A 16,090-nucleotide genomic window follows, 5' to 3' on the forward strand; every position below is an offset into this window, starting at 1 on the left:
AGCAGAAACATGGGCCTAGGAATCAGGTGCGGCCAGATGGGAAATTGGGGCAGACTAGACCCACAGAAGGGGGAAGGATTGATAAGTGCAATCTTTCTAAAGATATTCTGTTGCAGAGTATAAAGCAGAAAGGGTGTCAACCCGCTCCTATGATAAGCCCCCAAAATTGTCATTGGGGGTGCACTCAGCTATGGAAAAATAACTCAAGGACTCCCTATGGTGACTGCAGGAGCACTGCACATGCACCAGTCTGTCACAGGGCGCATGTGCAGTAACGCATGTGCAAGCTGGTCAGGTGACATCATTAAGTTTATGGTTGCATAAGTGGAGTAATATAGGAGTATATGGTTGAGCATGTGGAGTAATATAGGAGTATATGGTTGAGCATGTGGAGTGATATAGGAGTATATGGTTGGAGCAGCACGGTGGCCTAGTGGTTAGCACTTCTGCCTCACAGCACTGGGGTCATGAGTTCAATTCCCGACCATGGCCTTATCTGTGTGGAGGTTGTATGTTCTCCCCGTGTTTGCGTGAGTTTCCTCCAGGTGCTCCGGTTTCCTCCCATACTCCAAAAACATACTGGTAGGTTAATTGGCTGCTATCAAATTGCCCTTAGTCTCTGTGTGTCTGTGTGTGTGTGTGTGTGTGTGTGTGTGTGTGTGTGTGTGTGTTATGGAATTTAGACTGTAAGCCCCAATGAGGCAGGGACTGATGTGAGTGAGTTCTCTGTACAGCGCTGCGGAATTAGTGGCGCTATATAAATAGCTGATGATGATGATGATGATTATGTGGAGTGATTTAGGAGTATATGATTGCACATGTGGAGTAATATAGGAATAGAGATTGTATCTTCAGAGGAGCCCTTTTTTCTGGTCCCATGTAAAGTTTGGACCCGCCAGTTGGGATCGTTATCTAAACAAAACCTATTAAGTGTCCAGCAATGTGTCTTTAAATTATAATGCTTTAAAGATAATCTGCAAATTTCAGTTTAAAGACGCAAAGCTGGACACTAATTAGGTTTTAATTAGATGACTATCCTGATTGGCGGGTCCAAACCTTAAAAGGACCTGTCTGGACACATTGGAGGAGAAACGTGTAGGTGAAGCTACAAGCTGGGACATCGATAACCTATCGTCCTAAGTGTAATAACGAGATGGTAAATATATGAGCCGGGTCTGTTACTGGATGCAGGGATTGGGCTTGGAAATCTGCACGTTAATCAGTGTGTCTTTGTCTCCATATGAATAAGACGTTAAACCCCACAGGAGGAGGTCTGATCTCTTGCTACAGACACATTGTTTCCTAGCAGTGTGAAGAGACTGATACCTCTTATATTACTGGGAAACAAATGATTTATGATTGTTATACTACAGTGAGACAGCTAAACTGACTGGAAATACCCGAGGACCATTATCTAACCAGTCTGTTGAAGGGATCAGGACTTTGCCAAGTAATTGGAATGTGTGTGTTCCGGATCTACCATCATCTTTATTTCTTGGCTAAATGCCCCTTTGACAGCTGGTTTTATGGACCAGATAATTGCTCTGGATCCTCATGTAAGTGACTGAGAAGTCTACGCCACCTATGGTTAGATATATACAGCTTGAATGTTTAATAATATATCGTAACACTGAATAAAACGTGGTGTTTTTATCTGGAAGGAGCCTCTTTCCAGGGATTCGGGGTTGATGATTCATTATTGGCAGTTTACGTTTTAGTTTAATATCTCCGGCACCCAGTCTTTTCTATTAGTAATGGAGACTGAGATAAAGTATGAGTCAGTTACTTATACACGTGTATGTAGAAATCAGTGGTAGAAGTTAATGTATCTACTCACAGATATTGTATCATGTATGCTGAACGGTTATATATTCGGTGTGTAAGATTTACATTATTGAAGATATATTGTAACAATGTTGTATAAGTAAAGATAATATTTCATATATATCTGCATTGTGCTTATAGGTATTATACCTGATGATGATGAGGGGGCAGCACGGTGGCTTGGTGGTTAGCACTTCTGCCTTACAGCACTGGGGTCATGAGTTCAATTCCCGACCATGGCCTTATCTGTGTGGAGTTTGTATGTTCTCCCCGTGTTTGCATGGGTTTCCTCCGGGTGCTCCGGTTTCCTCCCAAACTCCCAAAAACATACTAGTAGGTTAATTGGTTGCTTCTAAATTGACCCTAGTCTGTCTCTATCTCTGTGTGTGTGTGAGTGTTAAGGAATTTAGACTGTAAGCTCCTATGGGGCAGGGACTGATGTGAGTGAGTTCTCTGTACAGCGCTGCGGAATTAGTGGCGCTATATAAATAGCTGATGATGATGATGATGATTGTACACAGAACTCTATGATAGCTGTATGTTATATAAAGTAATGCATACTAACATATTTAATATGCTACTTTAACTCAGGGCACCTGTGAGTAACCCTACAGGAATGCTGTGAGTACCCTTTCCCTAGTGAGCGAATGGTCTCAAACAGCACCAGTGGAGGTAGGATATCAGGGGGGCTGGGAGAAGAGACAGCATGTGGCATGAGCCATGGATTAGGCCAGAAGAAGTCTTTATGTACTGCTTAGTTTGTAGGTAGGACACAAAATGACACCTGTTGGAAGTGCAAAACAGTCTGTGGCTGGATCACTTATAAGTTACTTATTGTATAAATTTATTTAAATTAATAGCCCGGGGCACTAATTTATGTAATTGCAAATGTACTTATTTTTATTATATTGTGTTGCACTTTTGTATAGGAAATGTATTTATTTCTGAGACAGTTCCAGGGGAGGAAATTCGCTGTTTGTTTTGTAACTTCTGAAGGCGACTAATCATACTAATTAAGTCTTTTCATGTGACGTGACCAATACAGCAGGAGGCCGTCACCTCTCGGTCCTGTGTAGGTTTTCTTCCTGTATCTTGGAACCTGCCTGAACAATGTAGACTCAGGATAAGAGTAATACAGGGAACTTAACACCCAGATTTAGGAAATCAAGAGATTGATGTAAATTTTGTTAAAGCTTAAATTACGTTAGCTCCACGGTTAAAGGATATATTACATCGTAATGGGAATTATTGAATGTGTTTTATCAGCCTTTGTGGAGCCATCTAGGCTCAGGGGACGGTGTTACCCCCTGCTAACGTGTGTCAAAATGTGTATAAAAATGGCCCTGTTTGACCATGTAATGTATTACTCCATCTGTACCTTGCTGGAGATCACTAGTACCTCAAACTAGTGTATGTAACTTCCTGAGCTAATAAACTTTACTGCTTAAGGAACCCGCTTTGACGCCTAATTCCTGCTGTTATTCCTGTGACCTGCGGATTTGACCCAATTTAATCCTTTATCCGGCTGATCTGAGGTTGGGACCCAGCATTCAGTACCACCGCTCTGCCTACTACCTACAGCACTGGCCAGTGTGATAGGCCAGGGGGAACCATCCACAGAACCCTGATCTGAAGGCAAGAGGTCAGGGGTACCAGCCCAGATGTACCAGCAAAAAGGTACACTAGCAGCGAGAGTTGCCCTGAAAGACGTGGTTCTAGGTGCCGCTAAGGAGCCTAGTGGTGGCAGCAGCTAAAGCCCCTCCTACTGCAGTTAGAGGGCGCATTTGGGATAAAGAAAAGTGGATGGTGGAAAGGCAAGCCCAGCTGGTCTCCAGCAGCACATCAGACAGGGAGGCATAGGAGGTCCATCCTGTCACAGGGCCTACTTGGTCTCGACTGCTCCACCTGGTGCCAATATTTATGTACAAGCAACTGTTCAGCCCACACTGTGCCAGTCCATCCTAGGAAGGAAGCAGCAACAATTACTCATGGCTGGAAGTATAAAGAGGAGGGAAAGAAGTTCCGAGGTAATGGGCTGGAGTAGGCGAACAGCACCCCCAACCCAGTTTCCGACACCGTGATTCTGTGCTTGGCCTGGGCACGAGGCTACAGATATCTGTGATCGGGAAGACTACTGCCTGAATATCTTACTCACCAGGTGAGAGCCTAACCAAGAGGGAAATGGGACGGGGGACACTCACCGCTGAAATTCAAAATGTCAGCATCGAGCAGTGATTGGCTCGTCAAGGTGGCCCGTGATTGGACCACAGCATCTTACCTTAGATCCCATAGATGCAAGGCCGGAAGATGTCACGTCTGCTGTGGACTTACCTTCTTTTTATCCTCGCAGGGTCCTCTTCACGGGAGGACTGTAACAATGATCTTTAAACATTGAAGACTATGGGGCCAAACGAAGTGCTAGAACTGCTTTACAACAAGCCCTGGTTATATGTATCTTTTGAAGAGAGTCTGGAGGGCCAAGTTAATGACAAATCTTCCACTTTGTTAGGAACTCCCAAGCCTGTACAGTGAAACTCGGGGACTACTCTGAAGGCCCGATGTTCGCTGGAGCCCCTAGTGGTGGGTACAGACTTGGCTGCGGGCCGACCGAGGGTCGAGTAACGTATACTGACTTAAAGGAGAACCCAGGAGTGGAGTGATTGGCAGGCTGTAGTGAAGAGGGGATCCAAGGTCAAAGGTCACTAGCACAAGTACAAAATCCGGGGATAAGCGAAAGGTCAAACACACAGGCAATAGGAGCAAAATCCGGAATCCAGGCAAAAAGGTCAGGGTCAGAAGCGAAGGTTCAATGGTCCAGGAACAAGCAAAGGTCAAAACACGGGTAGTCAATCAAAGGTAATAATAACCAACAGAGAGAACAAGCAGGCAGCAGAACTGACGACAGAACTCTATAACCGGCAATGAGGCTCAGTCCTCATTGCCTTAAATAGTACAGATAGCCAATCAGCACACAATCCAGAATATGTCCTCAGCTGTAGAATAATAGCAGAGCCTGCAGCCAATCGTATCTGCAGTACCAGCAGTAGACTAAAGCTTTACTCAGCCTTGATTGGCTGACTCCAACAGGTATGCAGGGCTGGCCTAAACCTGTGCGCACGCGCCCGGCTGTTTAACAGCTGGCCGGGCGCGGTGTTTAGAGAGACCAAAGCGTCCCGGTTGTTGCGCAGGAAACCGGGACACAGGAACCGGAAGTGACGCCCCGGTTGCCGTAGCAATGGCCGGGACGTCACCAGTAGACCCCGGAGAGTCGCGGCGGTGCCCGCGGCCGCCGCGAGCACTAACACACTTTCGGGTATTTTATTCCCTTGATGCAGTCAGCCGAAGTTTTGAAAACAGTGGATGAAATAGATGAAGTGGAGGTGGAGAGCTACAACGGTGCCCTTATTATAAGTCATTTTTTTTGTAAATAAATAAAAATAATTGAAATATTACCTACACGCACACTGGGATAGGTTTATTTTGCAGCTATAGTTACACCTCACCTCTTCTCTGATACAGTGACTCCACCCGACTTCGACTTTCTCTCCAGGAATGTAGATCTAAGCTACATCTTCCAGGAGTTGTCTCTCAGGAAACCCCCTGCCCGACTAACAGTAAGTGACTAGTGATGACTCACACATCAGGTAGAAAGGGAAAAGCCACGTTTATTAATAGGCCTGACAACTGAAAGGCCAACCTCTCAATGTATAGGAGTGAAAAAGGAGCAGCTAGCTTACGTTATATATAAGGTAACACACCAAATCACAGTAAGTAGAATTTGGCACAAATGATTAACATGAAGATGAACACATTTGCAGGACAATCAGCACTTTATGAATAACACCTCGCCTTGGCAATACTCAGCTCATCTGTTATACTGACTGGGGCGGTAAGGGATAACTGCACTTCTGAGATTCGGCCATCTGACCCGCACATACACCGTGGAACTCAGAGCCTGGAATTGGAATTTCAGTTCAATGAATAAAAATAAAAAAAATTAATTCTGTTAAAAATAGATAAAAATATGGAAATAAATGTCGATACCGCTGTAATGTTAGTACAATGGATTCCCCATGGGGAAGCATCTCTTCAACACAAGGCACTGAATCTTATTACCGGCAGGGATTTCACCCAGCGATAGCAGCACCATTGCCGGCAGTGATCCTTTCATGTAAATGGCAAAGCTTAATTTTTATTTAAAATACCCATTTTTACTGGTCATAAGGGGCCTGATTCGTTAAGGATCTTAAATGAAGAGGATTCTTATTTCAGTCTCCTGGACAAAACCATGTTACAATGCAAGGGGTGCAAATGAGTGTTCTGTTTTGCACATAAGTTAAATACTGACTGTTTTTTCATGTAACACACAAATATCAACTTTAAATTTCAGTGTACAAATAAGCTATCAAGTATTGTGTGCTACATGAAAAAAGAGGCAGTAATTACCTTATGTGCAAAACAGAACACTTATTTGCACCCCTTGCATTGTAACATGGTTTTGTCCAGGAGACTGAAATAAGAATCCTCTTCATTTAAGATCCTTAATGAATCAGGCCCAAGGTTTTATACCTTATGATAAATATGCCCCTCAGACCTAGAGCTCACCTGGCAGCCAGCATGTAAACACACAATATAAGTAATATGACGTGGTATCTATGAACTCAGGACATTATACAATGGCAAGGAGTCCATGGTGTGAGTCATAGATGCAGATAGCATTAAATACCACTATAACAATTGTGTGGGTGAAAATAATTATTTGGGTTAAGAATAATTATCTCTCTAATGGAGAGCACGATGAGGGGAATAGTCCAAACAATAATAAATATATGTAGATGAATGTGAGAGTAGGAGTATTTCCAGCCATGTTACAGCAGTTCATGTATGACTGTAAGGGTCCAGTTCTGCTGACCTAGTGGGCAGGTAAAGTAGGGCTCAAAGGCTTTGGTAGGTCAGAGAGTAGATGTAGTAGTAAGCGCTGGCACCTGGACACCACCAGATCAGACTCCATCTGGACACCCTGAACCAGATCGGACTCCCTCTGGATACTTGGACCAGATCGGACTCCCTCTGGATACTTGGACCAGACCAGGACACTCTTTGGACACTTGGGGCCGGATTCATCCATACACACATCTGCTGATTTTGAGCGTATCGTATGCAAAATCACTCTGCACGTGCCCAGAACCGTGACATATGCCAGTAGACGCCGCCCTGTCCGCTCCGTCTTCAAAAACAAAGTGCACTTATTACAGTTTTGCCGTAGTCACTGTACAGTAAGGGCGCCCCACGTTCAGGCGCACGCAGCCACGTCTGAATCAAGTTACTTGTTTTTCTGCGTACAGGTGGCCTACCATAGTCTCACGGTTAAAGTTGGTCGGAGGCGGGGTGTTGTCATTACAGGTGACGGAAGGACGCACGGAGGCAGGAGCTAAGGGTATGAGTTATCCGGTGAGTATAACACTAGTTCAGCTTTGTTCCGAACGGGCTCCCACCTCTTGTCCCTGGGCCCTCATAGTCGCAGCGCCGAAGTAGCAGCCCAGAGCAAAACGAGGTGTGGTCGACCGGGGTAGAGTGGCCGTCTCTGCCTCGTAGTCGTCACCTCGGACATTGCCCTCCTTCGAAGGATAGCGGATCTTCATGCTTTGTTCCCCCCCGCAGGGGTCGTACCGGTAGGCGTGCAGGGGGAGGAGAATCAAGCCTAATCTCAGATCAAGGGTTCGCAGACAGTGAGGTGGTGTTCCATAGTGTTCCCTCAGGATCAGGTGAGTAACTGGGGTGTAGGATAGGGGATTGTGCTGCGTGGCTTTGCCCCCCTTTTAGCACCCGTAACATGCGCCACCACCAGCATATCTACAAGTGTGTACTATATAATCTGCATTCCCTGATTGCTGCATCTGTTGTTACTGCTGAATACTGCGGTACTACAAGCAGCTGTGAGTAACTGCATTCATCTGTTGTTCTCATCTTTAAATAAACAGCAACCTGTTCAAGTTACATAAGCGTTGTGGCTTAACATCCACAGTAACACCGGTGACACCTTTAGTAACATCCGAAGGTATAACCAACACCTCCTGCTCCAGCTACAGTGGCGGTCCTGGTCAGTAGTGATGACAGCTGCGTATACAGCTACAACATGTGTCTGCAATCAGGAGTAACTGTAACAATGTATTTTATGCTCAGTGGACATTAATGTCATCAAAATAAATGTATTTCATGAGAAAAAATATATTAAAAAAAACCCTTTTTGATAACTAATGCCTTTATTATTTAATATTAGCAGGTGGCATTTATTCTATATATTTTTCCTGTGCATTCTTTGATGAATATATAATCCCCATAGGTATTGGACGTATCGTGCAGCGTCTTGTGTAGCAGAGCACAGCAAACCTAGACCTGAAATCACCAGATCACGTGTCATGAGATCCAGGCCTTGGTGAATCGGGCCCTTGAAGTGGATCCGGACCCCTTCTGCCCCCCTCAGGATAGCATTCTCCTTATTGTTAGCTTTGTCTCCAATAACGACAGCTTTCTCTAGCAGTGTTCTTTCTGGTTTTGGCAGCTCTTCCTCTGGCAGCTTTATCTCTGAAATTTATAGTGGTCTCTCTCCCTGAGTCGGCTGGTTACTTGTCAGACCACGTGTGTGGCACAATCTCTCCCCCAGCCTCCTCACTATAGACACATAATATAGCAGCGGGAGCGAGCTCTGAAAGGCAGCCCAATTATGTTTGGCCAGTCTACGTAAGCATGGTCTAATGACAGATCTGTGCCACAGTGTTCGGCTCCTACCTCTACGTTAGCGGTTCACGGCAAATTGTGGTTACTTCTGTGGTTTCTGACCTGTACCGTTCCTGACCACTCTTCTGTCTGTCGTTTGGCATTACTTATGTTGCTTTTTGTTGCTGACCTTACTTGTTCAAAAACACCATCCTGATATCAATTTGGCACTATGTAGGCCACCCATATGCCATTCCTGGGTATATATAGATATAGATACAGATAAATATATACAGTGCATCCGGAAAGTATTCACAGCACTTCACTTTTTCCACATTTTGTTATGTTACAGCCTTATTCCAAAATGGGATAAATTCATTTTTTCCCCTTAAAATTCTACACACAATACCCCATAACAACAACGTGAAAAAAGTTTTTGGGAGATTTTTGAAAATTTATTTAAAACAAAAAACTGAGAAATCACATGTACATAAGTATTCACAGCCTTTGCCATGAAGTTCAAAATTGAGCTCAGGTGCATCCTGTTTCCATTGATCGTCCTTGAGATGTTCCTACAGCTTAATTGGAGTCCACCTTTGGTAAGTTCAGTTGATTGGACATGATTTGCACAGGCACACACCTGTCTATATAAGGTCCCACACTTGACAGTGCATGTCAGAGCACAAACCAAGCAAGTCAAAGGAATTGTCTGTAGATCTCCGAGATAGGATTATCTCAAGGCAGAAATCTGGGGAAGGGTACAGAAAAATATCTGCTTCTTTGAAGGTCCCAATGAGCACAGTGGCCTCCATCATCTGTAAATGGAAGAAGTTCGGAACCACCAGGACTCTTCCTAGAGCTGACCAGCCGTCTAAACTGAGCGATCGAGGGAGAATGACCCTAGTCAGGGAGGTGACCAAGAACCTGATGGTCACTCTGTCAGAGCTACAGGATTCCTCTGTGGAGAGAGGAGAAACTTCCAGAAGGACGACCATCTCTGCATCAATCCACCAATCAGGCCTGTATGGTAGAGTGGCCAGACGGAAGCCACTCCTTAGTAAAAAGCACATGGCAGGCCGCCTGAAGTTTGCCAAAATGCACCTGAAGTCTGATGAGACAAAGATTGAACTCTTTGGCGTGAATGCCAGGCGTCATGTTTGGAGGAAACCAGGCACCGCTCATCACCAGGCCAATACCATCCCTACAGTGAAGCATAGTGGTGGCAGCATCATGCTGTGGGGATATTTTTCGGCGGCAGGAACTGGGAGACTACTCAGGATAGAGGGAAAGATGAATGCAGCAATGTACAGAGATCCTGGATGAAAACCTGCTCCAGAGCGCTCTTGACCTCAGACTGGGGCGACGGTTCATCTTTCAGCAGGACAATGACCCTAAGCACTTAGCCAAGATATGAAAGTAGTGGCTTCAGGACAACTCTGTGAATGTCCTTGAGTGGCCCATCCAGATTCAAGACTAGAATCCGATTGAACATCTCTGGAGAGATCTGATAATGTCTGTGCACCGACGCTTCCCATCCAACCTGATGGAGCTTGAGGGGTGCTGCACAGAGGAATGGGAGAAACTGCCCAAAGATGGGTGTGCCAAGCTTGTGGTATCATATTCAAAAATACTTGAGGCTGTAATTGCTGCCAAAGGTGCATCAACAAGGTATTGAGCAAAGTCTGTGAATAATTATGTTCATGTGATTTCTTAGTATTGTATTTTTAATAAATTTGCAAAAATCTCAAAAACACTTTTTTCACGTTGTCATTATGGGGTATTGTGTGTGTAGAATTTTTTGAGAGAAAAAAGGAATTTATTCCATTTTGGAATAAGGCTGTAACATGACAAAATGTGAAAAAAGTGAAGCGCCGTGAATACATTCCGGATGCCCTGTATATAGCACATTCCTAAATAGCACATAGACCCTGGTGAGTATGTGCAGTTACCCCATGTAATATAATAATAATATATGTATATATAGCACATATACCCTGGTGAGTATGTGCAGTTACCCTGTGTAATATAATAATAATATATGTATATATAGCACATAGACCCTGGTGAGTATGTGCAGTTACCCCATGTAATATAATAATAATATATGTATATATAGCACATAGACCCTGGTGAGTGTGTGTAGTTACCCCGGGTAATATAATAATAATATATGTATATATAGCACATAGACCCTGGTGAGTGTGTGTAGTTACCCCGGGTAATATAATAATAATATATGTATATATAGCACATAGACCCTGGTGAGTATGTGTAGTTACCCCATGTAATATAATAATATATGTATATATAGCACATAGACCCTGGTGAGTGTGTGTAGTTACCCTGTGTAATGTAATAATAATATATGTATATATAGCACATAGACTCTGGTGAGTATGTGAAGTTACCCCATGTAATATAATAATAATATATGTATATATAGCACATAGACCCTGGTGAGTGTGTGTAGTTACCCCGTGTAATGTAATAATAATATATGTATATATAGCACATAGACTCTGGTGAGTGTGTGTAGTTACCCCGGGTAATATAATAATAATATATGTATATATAGCACATAGACCCTGGTGAGTGTGTGTAGTTACCCCGGGTAATATAATAATAATATATGTATATATAGCACATAGACCCTGGTGAGTATGTGTAGTTACCCCATGTAATATAATAATATATGTATATATAGCACATAGACCCTGGTGAGTGTGTGTAGTTACCCCGTGTAATGTAATAATAATATGTACATAGATTTGTATAGAGGTAAATTGTATTATATAATATCATACTTGCCAACTCTCCCGGAATGTCCGGGAGACTCCCGCATTTTGCGAGAGTCTCCCGGACTCCCGGGCGAGTGTGGCGATCTCCCGAATTCTGCCCACTTCACTAGGAAGTGCCTCTTCCTAGGGAAGTGAGCAGAATTAAATCCCAAAGGCCGCGATTCCCAGTGAATCGCAGCGTTTGGCACCGCCCCCCACTGTCAAATGACGCATTTGCGTCATGAAGTCACGGTGGCGGGACCAAAATGACATGATTTTGCCCGTCCCACCCCCCTCACGCCCCCCTCCACTGGCTGGCTCCCGGAAGGGAGCTGAAGAAAGTCGGCAAGTATGTATAATATTGCTTATTGTGAGAATCGCTGTAATTACCACAGATCACAATGTAACTATTCTCTTTATTTCCAGCAGGGAGAGGAGGGCATACTGTGAGCATAATAATCATTAAGGGGGATACATCCTAAACATGGGGATTGGTGTAATATGATTGGCAGTGATGTAGATAACAGTGATCAGTATTCCATGAGGGGGGTGTAGCCTTGGGACTGGGGTATCATTGGCGTGTTACTCAGTATGGTGGTATGAGCAGTGGTGACCGTCGACCATTGACCTCTCCGCTTGATCTCTCTGGCCATCTGACACCAGGTACAGCTGTAGCAGCAGCAGGACCGGACACAGTCATCACAGATAGACCCCTGAGAGGAGAGGAAGGATGGGGGCTCATTACTCTGTATAGATACCAGGAGATATCACCACTTACCCCACTGTGAGTCCTGGTATCATGTCACAGTGAGTCCTGGTATCATGTCACAGTGAGTCCTGGTATAATGTCACAGTGAGTCCTAATATCATGTCACAATGAGTCCTGGTATCATGTCACAGTGAGTCCTGGTATAATGTCACAGTGAGTCCTGGTATCATGTCACAGTGAGTCCTGGTATCATGTCACAGTGAGTCCTAATATCATGTCACAGTGAGTCCTGGTATCATGTCACAGTGAGTCCTGGTATCATGTCACAGTGAGTCCTAATATCATGTCACAGTGAGTCCTAATATCATGTCACAGTGAGTCCTAATATCATGTTACAGTGAGTCCTGGTATCATGTCACAGTGAGTCCTGGTATCATGTCACAGTGAGTCCTAATATCATGTCACAGTGAGTCCTAATATCATGTCACAGTGAGTCCTGGTATCATGTCACAGTGAGTCCTGGTATCATGTCACAGTGAGTCCTAATATCATGTCACAGTGAGTCCTAATATCATGTCACAGTGAGTCCTGGTATATTGTCACAGGTAGTCCTGGTATCATGTCACAGTGAGTCCTGGTATCATATCACAGTGAGTCCTGGTATCATGTCACAATGAGTCCTAATATCATGTCACAGTGAGTCCTAATATCATGTCTCAGTGAGTCCTGGTATCATGTCACAGTGAGTCCTGGTATCATGTCACAGTGAGTCCTAATATCATGTCACAGTGAGTCCTAATATCATGTCACAGTGAGTCCTGGTATCATGTCACAGTGAGTCCTGGTATCATGTCACAGTGAGTCCTAATATCATGTCACAGTGAGTCCTAAGATCATGTCACAGTGAGTCCTAATATCATGTCACAGTGAGACCTGGTATCATGTCACAGTGAGTCCTAATATTATGTCACAGTGAGTCCTAATATCATATCACAGTGAGTCCTGGTATCATGTCACAGTGAGTCCTAATATCATGTCACAGTGAGTCCTAATATCATGTCACAGTGAGTCCTGGTATCATGTCACAGTGAGTCCTAATATCATGTCACAGTGAGTCCGGGTATCATGTCACAGTGAGTCCTAATATCATGTCACAGTGAGTCCTGGTATCATGTCACAGTGAGTCCTAATATCATGCCACAGTGAGTCCTGGTATCATGTCACAGTGAGTCCTAATATCATGTCACAGTGAGTCCTGGTATCATGTCACAGTGAGTCCTGGTATCATGTCACAGTGAGTCCTGGTATCATGTCACAGTGATTCCTGGTATCATGTCACTGTGAGTCCTGGTATCATATCACTGTGAGTCCTGGTATCATGTCACAGTGAGTCCTGGTATCATTTCACTGTGAGTCCTGGTATCATGTCACAGTGAGTCCTGGTATCATGTCACAGTGATTCCTGGTATCATGTCACTGTGAGTCCTGGTATCATGTCACAGTGAGTCCTGGTATCATGTCACAGTGAGTCCTGGTATCATGTCACAGTGAGTCCTGGTATCATATCACTGTGAATCTTTGATCTGGAAAGGGAAACGATCTTCCACCTAAAGCAATGGCAGTCACAGTCAGATACAACAGGTCCCCTCCGACGCGTTTCTACCGCCAGGGGTCTTTTTGAAGGTGTTGACTCTGACTGCCATTGCTTTTTCGTTTCCCTTTCCAGATCTTGTTATGTGCATAGATCCTCAGCTTGCTCTGGTAAGCGGCCATTTACACCCATCCAGGATTTATGTATTTATCCTTTTATATTGTGCTTTTTTTTTTAAAATAAAAGTCCTTTGAAGGATAACACACTATGATAATTTTTATTTCTCTTTCAAAATATACGGTGATGACCTCTGTGAGGATATGAGTATGAAAAAGATGTTCTATGGGAGAAAATGTAATCCTGTTATGGACTGACCAGTGATGTTCCATAAGAACCCACCACCAGAAACAATTACTGTGGGACAATTTGTGTGGACATATGGACTAAATGGTTGAAAATTATTTTCCCTTCTTGTTTTGGTTTACAACTAATCTTGTATCTTCTCACTGTTGTATTTCCCCATACACCTATATGGTAATAACAGAATAATTTCTATGCGAAGACATTTATATATATATATATGTTACATATTCCAGTGATTTCAGCCTATGGGAAGTGCTATTCTGTTTATCATGTCACAGTGAGTCCGGGTATCATGTCACAGTGAGTCCGGGTATCATGTCACAGTGGGTGAGGGTATCATGTAACAGGGGGTCCGGGTATCATGTGACAGTGGGTCCGGGTATCAGGTCACAGTGGGGGAGGGTATCATGTCGCAGTGGGGGAGGGTATCATGTCACAGTGGAAGAGGGTATCATGTGACAGTGGGTCCGGGTATCAGGTCACAGTGGGTGAGGGTATTATGTCACAGTGGGTCCAGGTATCATGTGACAGTGGGTCCAGGTATCATGTGACAGTGGGTCCGGGTATCATGTGACAGTGGGTCCGGGTATCATGTGACAGTGGGTTCGGGTATCATGTGACAGTGGGGGAGGTTATTATGTCACAGTGGGAGAGGGTATCATGTTACAGTGGGTCCGGGTATCATGTGACAGTGGGTCCGGGTCTCAGGTCACAGTGGGTGAGGGTATCATGTCACAGTGGGAGAGGGTATCATGTCACAGTGGGAGAGGGTATCATGTCACAGTGCATCCGGGTATCATGTTACAGGTATCAGGTCACAGTGGGTGAGGGTATCATGTCACAGTGGGTGAGGGTATCATGTCACAGTGGTAGAGGGTATCATGGCACAGTGCATCCGGGTATCATGTCACAGTGGGTGAGGGTATCATGGCACAGTGGGTGAGGGTATCATGGCACAGTGCATCCGGGTATCATGTTACAGGTATCAGGTCACAGTGGGTGAGGGTATCCTGTCACAGTGCATCCGGGTATCATGTCACAGTGGGTAAGTGTATCATGTCACAGTGGGTAAGTGTATCATGTCACAGTGGGTCCTGGTATTATGTCACCTTAAGTTTGTGTATAATGTTATGATTATCTTTTCTATTGTGACTGAACTTGTAATAACTATTGGTCCCTTTATATTTGCATTCTGTACATATTTCATCAATACCTGAATTTTGTATCTCTCCCGGACTGAGGATCTCATCGCCATTGTGATTGGTGGACAGACTCCACTGCACCCAATATATCCCATCATCATCGGATCCAACAGAGGGAGACACATACACTCCCCAAACTCACTCACTGTGTTACACTGCATGCACGGGAAGCACCACAATGCACAGCAACCTGGGGAGGAGAACATAGAGATATAGGAGGATACCACAATGCACAGCAACCTAGTGAGGAGAACATAGAGATATAGGGGACCACCACAATGCACAGCACCTTGGGGAGGAGAACATAGAGATATAGGAGGATACCACAATGCACAGCAACCTAGTGAGGAGAACATAGAGATATAGGGGACCACCACAATGCACAGCACCTTGGGGAGGAGAACATAGAGATATAGGGGGACCACCACAATGCACAGCAACCTGGGGAGGAGAACATATAGATATAGGAGGATACCACAATGCACAGCAACCTGGGGAGGAGAACATAGAGATATAGAGGGACCACCACAATGCACAGCAACCTGGGGAGGAGAACATAGAGATATAGGGGGACCACCACAATGCACAGCAACCTGGGGAGGAGAACATAGAGATATAGAGGGACCACCACAATGCACAGCAACCTGGGGAGGAGAACATAGAGATATAGGGGGACCACCACAATGCACAGCAACCTAGTGAGGAGAACATAGAGATATAGGGGGACCACCACAATGCACAGCAACCTGGGGAGGAGAACATAGAGATATAGGGGGACCACCACAATGCACAGCAACCTGGAGAGGAGAACATATAGATATAGGGGGACCACCACAATGCACAGCAACCTGGGGAGGAGAACATAGAGATATAGAGGGACCACCACAATGCACAGCAACCTGGAGAG

The 16,090-nt window shown here is 44.6% G+C and overlaps 1 protein-coding gene across 1 annotated transcript in view; it reads right to left on the bottom strand.

Annotated features, from left to right (window-relative positions):
* Positions 1-11,714: 11,714 nt before the first annotated feature.
* LOC142150940 (cornifelin homolog) overlaps positions 11,715-16,090 on the bottom strand; it is a 28,439-nt gene continuing 24,063 nt past the window's right edge. The window contains exons 3-4 of the mRNA XM_075206144.1: positions 15,195-15,373; positions 11,715-12,031 (exon numbers count right to left, since the gene is read on the bottom strand). Of these exons, the coding sequence (XP_075062245.1) occupies positions 11,849-12,031; positions 15,195-15,373 (362 nt within the window). The 3' untranslated portion in view covers positions 11,715-11,848. The remainder of the gene's footprint in view (positions 12,032-15,194; positions 15,374-16,090) is intronic.

The sequence above is a fragment of the Mixophyes fleayi genome, chromosome 4, assembly GCF_038048845.1.
Source record: "Mixophyes fleayi isolate aMixFle1 chromosome 4, aMixFle1.hap1, whole genome shotgun sequence".
NCBI classification, from domain to species: Eukaryota; Metazoa; Chordata; class Amphibia; order Anura; family Limnodynastidae; genus Mixophyes; species Mixophyes fleayi.